This window comes from Dama dama, chromosome 29, assembly GCF_033118175.1.
Source record: "Dama dama isolate Ldn47 chromosome 29, ASM3311817v1, whole genome shotgun sequence".
Taxonomy (NCBI): domain Eukaryota; kingdom Metazoa; phylum Chordata; class Mammalia; order Artiodactyla; family Cervidae; genus Dama; species Dama dama.
The window spans coordinates 32,982,262-32,996,436 of record NC_083709.1 but is presented as its reverse complement, the minus strand read 5'-3'; the positions used below and the strand labels follow the sequence as shown (position 1 = coordinate 32,996,436).

Below are 14,175 nucleotides of genomic sequence, written 5' to 3'. Positions count from 1 at the left end.
AAAAGAGAAGCCCTATTTTTAAATGGAACTTCATATATATTTCTAAAATTTTTCTGTGTGTTTTGGTTTTTGTTTTTAATATAGTATTTTTAAGAGTCTAACCTCTACTCTAGATTTTTAATTTTTGTTTTTCAGTATATGATATGAATTGTGAACATTTAAGAATCCAATATTCAGTTCCCATTTTTATTCAGGAGTGTGTGGATTCTTCTCTCCCAATCTTGACTTTCTGTTTTCTACCTCAGAACACCTCTATTTCCTCCTTTCCCCTTCTCTTCCCAATCCAATTCTGTAAATCTTTGTGGCTATCTGGTCTACGGAGAACACTCTGGGAACAGACAACTGCGTAGATCTGTCTCTCTCCTCTTGAGTCCCCCTTTTTCTCCTGCTGCTCATCTCTATCTCCCTCCTCCCTCTCCTCTTCTTCATGTAACTCTGTGAACCTCTCTGGGTGTCCCTAACGGGGGAGAATCTTTTCGCCATTAACCTAGAAGTTTTATTATCAGTGCTGTATAGTTGGAGAAGTCCTGAGACTACAGGAAGAATAAAACTGAAATCCAGAGGCAGGAGACTTAAGCCCAAAACCTGAGAACACCAGAAAACTCCTGACTACATGGAACTTTAAGTAATAAGTGACCGTCCAAAAGCCTCCATACCTACACTGAAACCAACCACCACCCAAGAGCCAATAAGTTTTAGAACAAGACATACCACGCAAATTCTCCAGCAACGCAGGAACATAGCCCTGAACATCAACATACAGGCTGCCCAAGGTCACACCTAACACAGAGACCCATCTCAAAACTCATTACTGGGGACTCCATTGCTCTCCAAAGAGAAGAAATCAAGTTCCACGCACCAGAACACTGACGCAAGCTTCCCTAACCAGGAAACCTTGACAAGCCAATCGTCTAACCCCACCCACTGGGTAAAACCTCCACAATAAAAAGGAACCACAGACCTCCAGAATACAGAAAGCCCACTCCAGACACAGCAATCTAAACAAGATGAAAAGGCAAAGAAATACCCTACAAGTAAAGGAACATGAAAAATGCCCACCAAGTCAAACAAAAGAGGAGGAGATAGGGAATCTATCTGAAAAAGAATATAGAATAATGATAATAAAAATGATCCAAAATCTTGAAAACAAAATGGAGTTACAGATAAATAGCTTGGAGACAAAGATTGAAAAGATGCAAGAAATGTTTAATAAAGACCTAGAAGAAATAAAAAAGAGTCAATTAAAAATGAATAATGCAATGAATGAGATCAAAAACACTCTGGAGGGAACCAAGAGTAGAATAACAGAGACAGAAGATAGGATAAGTGAGGTAGAAGATAAAATGGTGGAAATAAATGAAGCAGAGAGGAAAAAAGAAAAAAGGATCAAAAGAAATGAGGACAACCTCAGGGACCTCTGGGACAATGTGAAATGCCCCAACATTAGAATCACAGGAGTCCCAGAAGAAGAAGACAAAAAGAAAGGCCATGAGAAAATACTCGAAGAGATAATAGCTGAAAACTTCCCTAAAATGGGGATGGAAATAGCCACCTAAGTCCAAGAAACCCAGAGAGTCCCAAACAGGATAAACGCAAGGCGAAACACCCCAAGACACATATTAATCAAATTAACAAAGATCAAACACAAAGAACAAATACTAAAAGCAGCAAGGGAGAAACAACAAATAACACACAAAGGGATTCCCATAAGGATAACAGCTGATCTATCAATAGAAACCCTCCAGGCCAGAAGGGAATGGTAGGACATACTGAAAGTAATGAAAGAGAATAACCTACAACCTAGAATACTGTACCCAGCAAGGATCTCATTCAGATATGAAGGAGAATTCAAAAGCTTTACAGACAAGCAAAAGTTGAGAGAATTCAGCACCATCAAACCAGCTCCTCAACAAATGCTAAAGGATCTTCTCTAGACAGGAAATGCAGAAAGGTTGTATAAACGTGAACCCAAAACAACAAAGTAAATGGCAACGGGACCACACCTATCAATAAGTACCTTAAATGTAAATGGGTTGAATGCCCCAACCAAAAGACAAAGATTGGCTGAATGGATACAAAAACAAGACCCCTATATATGCTGTCTACAAGAGACCCACCTCAAAACAAGAGACACATACAGACTAAAAGTGAAGGGCTGGAAAAAAATGTTTCACGCAAATGGAGAACAAAAGAAAGCAGGAGTCACAATACTCATATCAGATAAAATAGACTTTCAAATAAAGGATGTGAAAAGAGACAAACAAGGACACTACATAATGATCAAAAGATCAATCCAAGAAGAAGATATAACAATTATAAATATATATGCATCCAACATAGGAGCACCGCAATATGTACGGCAAACGCTAACGAGTATGAAAGAGGAAATTAATAGTAACACAATAATAGTGGGAGACTTTAATACCCCACTCACAACTATGGATAGATCAACTAACAAGAAAATTAACAAGGAAACACAAACCTTAAATGACACAATGGACCAGCTAGACCTAATTGATATCTATAGGACATTTCACCCCAAAACAATCAACTTCACCTTTTTCTCAAGTGCACACGGAACCTTCTCCAGAATAGATCACATCCTGGGCCATAAATCTGGTCTTGGAAAATTCAAAAAAATTGAAATCATTCCAGTCATCTTTTCTGACCACAGTGCAGTAAGGTTAGATCTCAATTACAGGAAAAAAATTGTTAAAAATTCAAACATATGGAGGCTAATTAACACACTTCTGAATAACCAACAAATCATAGAATAAATCAAAAAAGAAATCAAAATATGTATAGAAATGAATGAAAATGAAAACACAACAACCCAAAACCTATGGGACACTGTAAAAGCAGTGCTAAGGGGAAGGTTCATAGCATTACAGGCTTACCTCAAGAAACAAGAAAAAAGCCAAATAAATAACCTAACTCTACACCTAAAGCAATTAGAGAAGGAAGAAATGAAGAACCCCAGGGTTAGCAGACGGAAAGAAATCTTAAAAATTAGGGCAGAAATAAATGCAAAAGAAACTAAAGAGACCATAGCAAAAATCAACAAAGCTAAAAGCTGGTTTTTTGAAAAAATAAACAAAATTGACAAACCATTAGCAAGACTCATTAAGAAACGAAGAGAGAAGAACCAAATTAACAAAATTAGAAATGAAAATGGAGAGATCACAACAGACAACACTGAAATACAAAGGATCGTAAGAGACTACTACCAGCAGCTCTATGCCAATAAAATGGACAACTTGGATGAAATGGACAAATTCTTAGAAAAGTATAACTTTCCAAAACTGAACCAGGAAGAAATAGAAGATCTTAACAGACCCATCACAAGCAAGGAAATCGAAACTGTCATCAAAAATCTTCCAGCAAACAAAAGCCCAGGACCAGATGGCTTCACAGCTGAATTCTACCAAAAATTTAGAGAAGAGCTGACACCTATCTTACTCAAACTCTTCCAGAAAATTGCAGATGAAGGTAAACTTCCAAACTCATTCTATGAGGCCACCATCACCCTAATTCCAAAACCAGACAAAGATGCCACAAAAAAAGAAAACTACAGGCCAATATCACTGATAAACATAGATGCAAAAATCCTTAACAAAATTCTAGCAAACAGAATCCAACAACATATTAAAAAAATCATACACCATGACCAAGTGGGCTTTATCCCAGGAATGCAAGGATTCTTTAATATCCGCAAATCAATCAATGTAATACACCACATTAACAAACTGAAAGATAAAAACCATATGATTATCTCAATAGATGCAGAGAAAGCCTTTGACAAAATTCAACACTCATTTATGATTAAAACTCTCCAGAAAGCAGGAATAGAAGGAACATACCTCAACATAATAAAATCTATATATGACAAACCCACAGCAAGCATCACCCTCAATGGTGAAAAATTGAAAGCATTTCCCCTGAAATCAGGAACAAGACAAGGGTGCCCACTCTCACCACTACTATTCAACATAGTGTTGGAAGTGTTGGCCACAGCAAGCAGAGCAGAAAAAGAAGTAAAAGGAATCCAGATAGGAAAAGAAGTGAAACTCTCGCTGTTTGCAGATGACATGATCCTCTATATAGAAAACCCTAAAGACTCTTCCAGAAAATTACTAGAGCTAATCAATGAATATAGTAAAGTTGTAGGATATAAAATTAACACACAGAAATCCCTTGCATTCCTATATACTAACAATGAAAAAACAGAAAGAGAAATTAAGGAAACAATACCATTCACCATTGCAACAAAAAGAATAAAATACTTAGGAGTATATCTACCTAAAGAAACAAAAGACCTATACATAGAAAACTATAAAACACTAATGAAAGAAATCAAAGAGGACACAAACAGATGGAGAAACATACCGTGTTCATGGATTGGAAGAATCAATATTGTCAAAATGGCTATTCTACCCAAAGCAATCTATAGATTCAATGCAATCCCTATCAAGCTACCAACGGTATTTTTCACAGAACTAGAACAATTAGTTTCACAATTTGTATGGAAATACAAAAAACCTCGAATAGCCAAAGTAATCTTGAGAAAGAAGAATGGAACTGGAGGAATCAACCTGCCTGACTTCAGACTCTACTATAAAGCCACAGTCATCAAGACAGTATGGTACTGGCACAAAGACAGAAATATAGATCAATGGAACAGAATAGAAAGCCCAGAGATAAATCCACGAACCTATGGAAACCTTATCTTTGACAAAGGAGGCAAGGCTATACAATGGAAAAAAGACAACCTCTTTAACAAGTGGTGCTGGGAAAACTGGTCAACCACTTGTAAAAGAATGAAACTAGAACACTTTCTAACACCATACACAAAAATAAACTCAAAATGGATTAAAGATCTAAATGTAAGACCAGAAACTATAAAACTCCTAGAGGAGAACACAGGCAAAACACTCTCCGACATAAATCACAGCAAGATCCTCTATGACCCACCTCCCAGAATATTGGAAATAAAAGAAAAACTAAACAAACGGGACCTAATGAAACTTAAAAGCTTTTGCACTACAAAGGAAACTATAAGTAAGGTGAAAAGACAGCCCTCAGACTGGGAGAAAATAATAGCAAATGAAGCAACAGACAAAGCATTAATCTCAAAAATATACAAGCAACTCCTGCAGTTCAATTCCAGAAAAATACATGACCCAATCAAAAAATGGGCCAAAGAACTAAACAGACATTTCTCCAAAGAAGACATACAGATGGCTAACAAACACATGAAAAGATGCTCAACATCACTCATTATCAGAGAAATGCAAATCAAAACCACAATGAGGTACCATTACACGCCAGTCAGGATGGCTGCTATCCAAAAGTCTACAAGCAATAAATGCTGGAGAGGGTGTGGAGAAAAGGGAACCCTCTTACACTGTTGGTGGGAATGCAAACTAGTACAGCTGCTATGGAAAACAGTGTGGAGATTTCTTAAAAAACTGGAAATAGAACTGCCATATGAGCCAGCATCCCACTCCTGGGCATACACACCGAGGAAACCAGATCTGAAAGAGACACGTGCACCCCAATGTTCATCGCAGCACTGTTTATAATAGCCAGGACATAGAAGCAACCTAGATGCCCATTAGCAGATGAATGGATAAGGAAGCTGTGGTACATATACACCATGGAATATTACTCAGCCGTTAAAAACAATTCATTTGAACCAGTTCTAATGAGATGGATGAAACTGGAGCCCATTATACAGAGTGAAGTAAGCCAGAAAGATAAAGAACATTACAACATACTAACACATATATATGGAATTTAGAAAGATGGTAATGATAACCCTATATGCAAAACAGAAAAAGAGACACAGAAGTACAGAACAGACTTTTGAACTCTGTGGGAGAAGGTGAGGGTGGGATGTTTTGAAAGAACAGCATGTATATTATCTATGGTGAAACAGATCACCAGCTCAGGTGGGATGCATGAGACAAGTGCTCGGGCCTGGTGCACTGGGAAGACCCAGAGGAATTGGGTGGAGAGGGAGGTGGGAGGGGGGATCAGGATGGGGAATACGTGTAACTCTATGGCTGATTCATATTAATGTATGACAAAACCCACTGAAATGTTGTGAAGTAATTAGCCTCCAACTAATAAAAAAAACAAAAAGAAAAACTGACAAAGTGAAAAAAAATAAAAAATAAATAAAATAAAATTACATATGAAAGGGAAGGGGCAAGAATCAAACAAAACTAAGAATACACAGAGTTAGCTAAAGAGGAAGTACATTTGTGATAACTTCATGTAGAAAGCTCATTCAATAGTGCTTTATGGGGACTTCCCTGGTGCTCTAGTGGTTAAGATCTGCCTTCCAATCCAGGGGACATGGGCGCAATCCCTGTCAGGGAACTAAAAACCCACATCCTGCAGGGCCACTAAGCCCAAGTGGCAACTACTGAGACTGTGCTCTAGGGCCTGAAAGCTACAACTACTGAAGCCCGAGAGCCACAACCAAGATTCAATGCAACCAAATAAGTAAGGATTTTTTAAAAATAGTGTTTTATTAATGTTCTTTGGTCTTCTCACAAATCAGCAAATATTCAAGAAAGGTGCATTTCAAAATTTTGATGATGACCTACTACTGTAAGAAATACACACACAGTCTCTGAAATAAAAATTTCACAAACTATTACTTACCCATACTAGTTACAATATATTCTTATTTCCTTTTTTAATGCTGGTGATGACATGCTAAATTGATTTCATGGCTCACTAGTAAATCACAAACCACAACTGGAAAACCTCTGTTCTAGAAGAACTACAACAGGACAGAATATGGAGTGACAAAGTTGCTAAACCTGACGATCTTGATAGACTGGTCACACCCCAACAGCATCAACGAGCATTTCAGAGTGACTTGAAATAAAAGTCAAACATACCAAAAAAGTTCTGTATTGAGAGCAAGTTGTGAATTAAGAGGAGAGGAATAAAGCAAAGGAGGAAAAATAAATGCTTGTGAAATCTATTGCTTTCATCTCCATTTCACAAATGATCACTTTAAGGCCTTTACCGAACACTGGAACAGACTGCCCCATCTCCAGTGTTTTATATGCTACTCTGCCCCTAATCTGATTTAAAATTTTGACATGAGCCCAAATACTCTACAGAGAGTAGGGAGGACGGAGGTGGTCTCTTGATCTGATGCCATGTCTTAATCCTGGCTGCCTTTCTACCCAGACCAGTGCAAATGGAGAATCTGCTAAGGCCTCCTAGCCCTTGCCAGCCTTTGAGCTAGGAACTTTAGTGTAGCCTCTCTATGTAACAGAAAGAGAAGTATTCTAAAATGATCGGCGATTTTTAGCCAGAAGTCTTCCCTGACGATTGTCTAGAAATACCGACAACTCAAAGGGATTAGTGGGACCAATCATGACTGATAAGTGACAGCAGAGGGCCAAAGTTAGAGAAAAACGGGAATTGAGGAAGAGATAACTTCATAGTAAATAATGTTCAGTCTCCAGAAATAGAAAGGAATAACTAACAGTGCTGTCACTAGAAATGTAGGATCTCCTACATTGGAAGGAGGTTAGAATAGATAACCTGAAAGTCCTTTCCAACTCTAAGAAATCTGTAATTGTAAGTTTAAGTCTTAACATCAAATAATATTCTGAGGGATTATTAGATGGCTAGATGTTCTTCAAGGAACACATAAAAGACAATACTACCCATCAGCAAACCTTGTAATGAAAATTATACACTATCCCTTTCCAAACGGGCAGTTATATTATTGGGGGGAAAAATTAAATATTTCATTTTCAAAATACCATTATCTGGTTTCATGACATAAATATACATCAAAATGTATCAAATCACACATTTAAAATATATAGTATATTGTTATAAAAATTTTGCCTCAATAAAAGTACTAAAAAAATACTATCACCAATTTTTAGTCTACATAAACAAACTACATAATTCTATTGAACAAAAAGGTCAACACTGTAACTGCACCCTAATATTTTGTTTCTCTTTAAAATTTACTTTCTGATGTATTCTAGTTTCATTGCATTCTTCTCACTTTCCTAAATCCACAGTCACTGAAAAGCATAGCAACTAAGTCCTGATGAACATCTAGATTTTTCAGCTGCTATTCAAATGACCCATTATTATACTATGGACTATATCTTTCCTTAAACAACTTAAAATCATAGCCTACGCATCTGCAGACTCCTTAATGATTTCATTTCCTTCTTTCCATTGGTCAAGGAAAGTCATTTCTAGGCCGTGTCTCCTTTCTTGCTACCATTTTATGGTGCAACTGTCATTTTTCTTCCTCCATCTTTATCATGAAGCTATCAAAAAACTAACAAGGAAAAGGAAAAAAACAAGCAGACTACTCACATCAGACTTAGAGGACATATTCTCTTCCACGTCGGAATCATTGGGATCCACAATATCGTCAAATGGCGGTAAAGTTGATTTCTTCTTCTCTGACGTCTCACTTTCAATTTTGACCTTTCCCATCTTGACATGAGATTTATCTTTTATCTGTTTTTTATCAGCAGAGCAAGTGAGTATCAGTGGCGGGGCACTAGAAAAACTTTTAAATAAAGCCTCTGAGCTACTCTTTTTCCTCTTTTTGGCCGAGAGTTCTTCAGAATCGGAAATGGGGGGTCTTTTACTAGGAGCCTTCTTATCTTGCTGTCCACTGGTGATCGTGAGTAAGTTACTGTCGGGTTTTGGCTCTTTTGACATGGGTTTCGGTTCCTTGAAGGCCATCTTAGGAACGATTTTTTCTTCTTTCAGTGGTTTATTTTCTTTGGGTTTCTTAGAGGATTCTTTGGAAGATTTGTTGTGATCCCTGGAAGGTTCTTTGAAGGCACTTTTATGTTCTCTGGAGTCTTTAGAAGGTTTTTCCTTGTGCTCCTTCATTAATTTGTGAGGCTTGGAAAAACTGGTGCTGCTGCTGCTGCTGCTGCTGCTGCTGCTGCTGCTACTGCTGCTGCTGCTGCTGCTGCTGCTGCTACTGCTGCTGCTGCTGCTGCTGCTGCTGCTACAACTGCTGCTGCTGCTGCTGCTGCTGGTGTGGATGCTCCTGTTAGGATCCTGCAGAAAGGTGCGAAGCAAAGCAGACTCTCAAAATGAAACGTCAATGAAGGCTAAACACCAGTCCCCTTGCACTCCAGCTCCTCAAAATGATCCTCTGCTGAGCGCTCCCAAATGCATTTTAATAGAACCCGACAACCACCATAGAACAGGTGGGAGTAGGGTATGCAAGCAACAGTGAGTGCGGGCAACCGTGATCGAGGAATTTAATGAGGCAAGTTGTTTTCTCAATCATGACAAGCATGGCGTTCTGAACATTTCAATTCAACAAATGTTCGCTTCATGCTTGTCCTAGACGCGACAAGGCTGGGTAACACATGGCCCCCACTCTTCATAACTACGACACGTCTATGATGAATAGCTAGCTGTTTTGGAGCCACCTATAAAGGGCTATGATGACAAAAGGAAGAGAGGGAATTAATTCTGTGGAGGGATGGAGACAAGAATAATTCAGAGATTTGTGGAGAATTAACACCTCAGTTAGGTCCTCAAGGATAAGCAGGTAATTTCTAGAAATATGAGAATGAAAAGGTACATGGAGACCATGGATTATAATGAACTAAAACAACTAAAACAGATTATATTTAGGGAGTGGCATGCAACTGCAGCAAAGATTGAAAAGGAGGTGGGAAAAACAGCCAAAGGTCACATACTGAAGTAGATAATATTACATTTTAATAACTTTTTAATATGAAGAATCACAAGACCTCAAAAAGAAATAAAATAATTCTCAATTTTAAATAAAGAGCAATTTTTTTCTAACCAAACTTCTTCAGTTAAGGAATATGTCTCCCATCCACTAGCAACAACAACAAAACCAAAAAAAAAAGGAAGAAAAATAAAAGGAAAGGAAAGAAAAACCTAAAAGAACAAAGATTTCAGGCTTCTCATTCAAGATGGAGGAGTAGAAAGATGTGTACTCATCACCTCCTGTGAGAGCACCAAATTCACAACTAGCTGTTGAATAACCATCGACAGGAGAATGCTAGAACTCACCAAGAAAAAATACCCCACATCCAAAGACAAAGTAGAAACTATAGTGAGATGGTAGGAGGGGCACAATGATGATAAAATCAAATCCCAAATCTGCTGGGTGGGTGACCCACAAACTGGAAAACAATAATACCAAGGAAGTTCTCCCACTGTTGTGAAGGTTCTAAACCCCACATCAGGCTTCCCAGACTAGGGATCCCACAAAGAGACTGGGAATCCCTAGGGAATCTGCCCTTGCAGGTCAGAGGGATTTGATTATAGGATTTCCACAAGACTGGAGGAAACAGAGATTCCAGTCTTGGAGGGCACAAACAAAATCTTGTGCACACCAGGACTCAGAGGAAAGAAGCAGAGACCCCACAGGAGACTGAATCAAAACTACCTGCTAGTGTTGGAGGGTCTCTGGTGGAGGTGTGATTGGCCAGGGTTCACCACAAAGACGGAGGCCCTGGCAGCAGCAGTCCTGGAAGGTCCCCCTTGGTGTAAACCCTCTTGAGGTTCACAGTTAACCCTACCATAGAGAGCCCACAGACCCCAGGGCTGGCTTGCCTCAGACCAAACAGCTCAACCCCATCCATCAGCAGATAACTGGATTAAAGCTTTCCTGAGAAAGATCCTGCCCACCAGAGCAAGACCCAGTTTTTCCCACCATCAATTCCTCTCATCCAGATGCCCACACAAGCCTCTTAGCCTCCTCCGTCAGAGGGCAGACAGAAGAAGCAAGAAGAATCACAACCCCACAGCAGCTAGAACAAAAACCATATTACAGAAAGTTAATCAGAATGAAAAAGCAGAAAGTTATGTCCCAGATGAAGGAACAAGATCAAGCTCCGGAAAAACAACTAAATGAACTGGAGATAGGCAACCTTCCAGAAAAATAATTCAGAATAATGATAGTGAAGATGATTTAGGATCTTGGGAAAACAATGGAAAAGATGCAAGAAATGTTTACCAAAGACCTACAAGAACTAAAGAACAAAAAGAGATGAATAATACACTAGAAAGAATCCTCAGTAGAGTAACCGAGGCAGAAGAACAGATTAATGACCTGGAGGACAGAATGGGGAAATCACTGCTACAGGACAGAATATAGACAAAGAGAAAAACAAACCAAAAAAATGAAAATAGCCTAAGAGACCTCTGAGGCAACATTAAATGCACCAACATTCACATTATAGGGGTTCCAGAAGGAGGAGAAAGAGTAAGGATCTGAGAAAATATTTGAAGAGATAATATCTGAAAACTTTCCTAACATGGGAAAGGAAACAGTCAACCAAGCCCAGTAAGCACAGAGAGACCCAGGCAGGATAAACCCAAGGAGGAACACACCAAGACATACAGTAATCAAACTGACAAAAATTTAAGAAAAGATAAATTATTAAAAACAACAAGGGAAAAATGACAAATGACATACAAGGGAATTCTCATCAGGTTATCAGCTGATTTCCCAACAGAAACTCTACAAACCAGAAGGGAACGGCATGATATATTTAAAGTGACAAAAGGGAAGAAACTACAACCAAGAATACTCTACCCAGCAAGACTCTCCTTATTAGATGGAGAAATCAAAAGCTTTCCAGCCAAGCAAAAGTTAAGAGAAGTCAGCACCACTAAATGTTTTACAATGAATGCTAAAGGAACTTCTCTAAGCAGGAAACACAAGACAAGGAAAAGACCAACAGGAAATAAACCCAAAACAATTAAGAAAATGGTAATAGGACCATACATATCAATTATTACCTTAATATAAATGAATTAACTGCACCAACCAAAAGACACAGACTTGGCTGTGGAAAGGAAAACATGTATATTTCTGCACTTCTACTTACCACAACACTCTGCTTGACCCCCAAAATCATATGTAACTATTTTATATTGTCAGGCTAATCATGTTGCCATCATGGCTTACAAACGTAATTATCTTTTTTTTTTTTTTGGTTTCACTATTGATTGTGAAAACGGATAAACATCTTTTACCATTGTGATTATGTAACAATTACTCATTTAATACCACTGCATCATGATTGGTCAACAGAAAAATAATAGAATTCTATCTCACCAAAACTACCAATTAATAGAAAAACCTGTAATCACTTTTTAAAATCCAGATGCATATCAGAATTACCTCGGAAAATTTGAAAATACAAATGCCCATGTACTGTTTTTTTTCTCCAAAGCTCCAGATGTTTCTAATGAGCAGCCATGTTTAAAAACAACTGGACTATATGATGATCTTTTACTTTTGTCTAGTTTGTCTCACTTTTTCTAGTTCATATTCAGTGCTCCCATTTAATTTAGTTTATGTTTTCCAATTTCTCCATCTCTTCCTTTTTTTTCTTTTTTGATATTCTTTCTCAAGCTTTTATCAGCATAATAGAAAAGCTTTTCTATACATATATATAATATGTATAATATATATATTTTAGAAAACCTATGCACTTTTTTGCCTAACTAAAAATTTATGACATTTTGATTCCATTTGTTTGACTTAGTATGAATATAATGCTAGATTTCTAATTAAAAACATAGATATAGACCTATACATAGAAAACTATAAAACACTGATGAAAGAAATCAAAGAGGACACAAACAGATGGAGAAACATACCGTGTTCATGGATTGGAAGAATCAATATTGTCAAAATGGCTATTCTACCCAAAGCAATCTATAGATTCAATGCAATCCCTATCAAGCTACCAACGGTATTTTTCACAGAACTAGAACAATTAGTTTCACAATTTGTATGGAAATACAAAAAACCTCGAATAGCCAAAGTAATCTTGAGAAAGAAGAATGGAACTGGAGGAATCAAACTGCCTGACTTCAGACTCTACTACAAAGCCACAGTCATCAAGACAGTATGGTACTGGCACAAAGACAGAAATATAGATCAATGGAACAGAATAGAAAGCCCAGAGATAAATCCACGAACCTATGGATACCTTATCTTCGACAAAGGAGGCAAGGATATACAATGGAAAAAAGACAACCTCTTTAACAAGTGGTGCTGGGAAAACTGGTCAACCACTTGTAAAAGAATGAAACTAGAACACTTTCTAACACCATACACAAAAATAAACTCAAAATGGATTAAAGATCTAAATGTAAGACCAGAAACTATAAAACTCCTAGAGGAGAACACAGGCAAAACACTCTCCGACATAAATCACAGCAAGATCCTCTATGACCCACCTCCCAGAATATTGGAAATAAAAGAAAAACTAAACAAACGGGACCTAATGAAACTTAAAAGCTTTTGCACTACAAAGGAAACTATAAGTAAGGTGAAAAGACAGCCCTCAGACTGGGAGAAAATAATAGCAAATGAAGCAACAGACAAAGCATTAATCTCAAAAATATACAAGCAACTCCTGCAGTTCAATTCCAGAAAAATACATGACCCAATCAAAAAATGGGCCAAAGAACTAAACAGACATTTCTCCAAAGAAGACATACAGATGGCTAACAAACACATGAAAAGATGCTCAACATCACTCATTATCAGAGAAATGCAAATCAAAACCACAATGAGGTACCATTACACGCCAGTCAGGATGGCTGCTATCCAAAAGTCTACAAGCAATAAATGCTGGAGAGGGTGTGGAGAAAAGGGAACCCTCTTACACTGTTGGTGGGAATGCAAACTAGTACAGCCGCTATGGAAAACAGTGTGGAGATTCCTTAAAAAACTGGAAATAGAACTGCCATATGACCCAGCAATCCCACTTCTGGGCATACACACCGAGAAAACCAGATCTGAAAGAGACACGTGCACCCCAATGTTCATCGCAGCACTGTTTATAATAGCCAGGACATGGAAGCAACCTAGATGCCCATCAGCAGATGAATGGATAAGGAAGCTGTGGTACATATACACCATGGAATATTACTCAGCCATTAAAAACAATTCATTTGAACCAGTTCTAATGAGATGGATGAAACTGGAGCCCATTATACAGAGTGAAGTAAGCCAGAAAGATAAAGAACATTACAGCATACTAACACATATATATGGAATTTAGAAAGATGGTAATGATAACCCTATATGCAAAACAGAAAAAGAGACACAGATGTACAGAACAGACTTTTGGATTCTGTGGGAGA

At 37.9% G+C, this 14,175-nt stretch overlaps 1 protein-coding gene across 2 annotated transcripts in view; it reads right to left on the bottom strand.

The window, feature by feature from the left end:
* MLLT3 (MLLT3 super elongation complex subunit) overlaps positions 1 to 14,175 on the bottom strand; it is a 290,049-nt gene that overhangs the window by 73,006 nt on the left and 202,868 nt on the right. For both annotated transcript variants that reach the window (XM_061132904.1, XM_061132905.1), the window contains exon 5: positions 8,374 to 9,078. In XM_061132904.1, the coding sequence (XP_060988887.1) occupies positions 8,374 to 9,078 (705 nt within the window). The remainder of the gene's footprint in view (positions 1 to 8,373; positions 9,079 to 14,175) is intronic.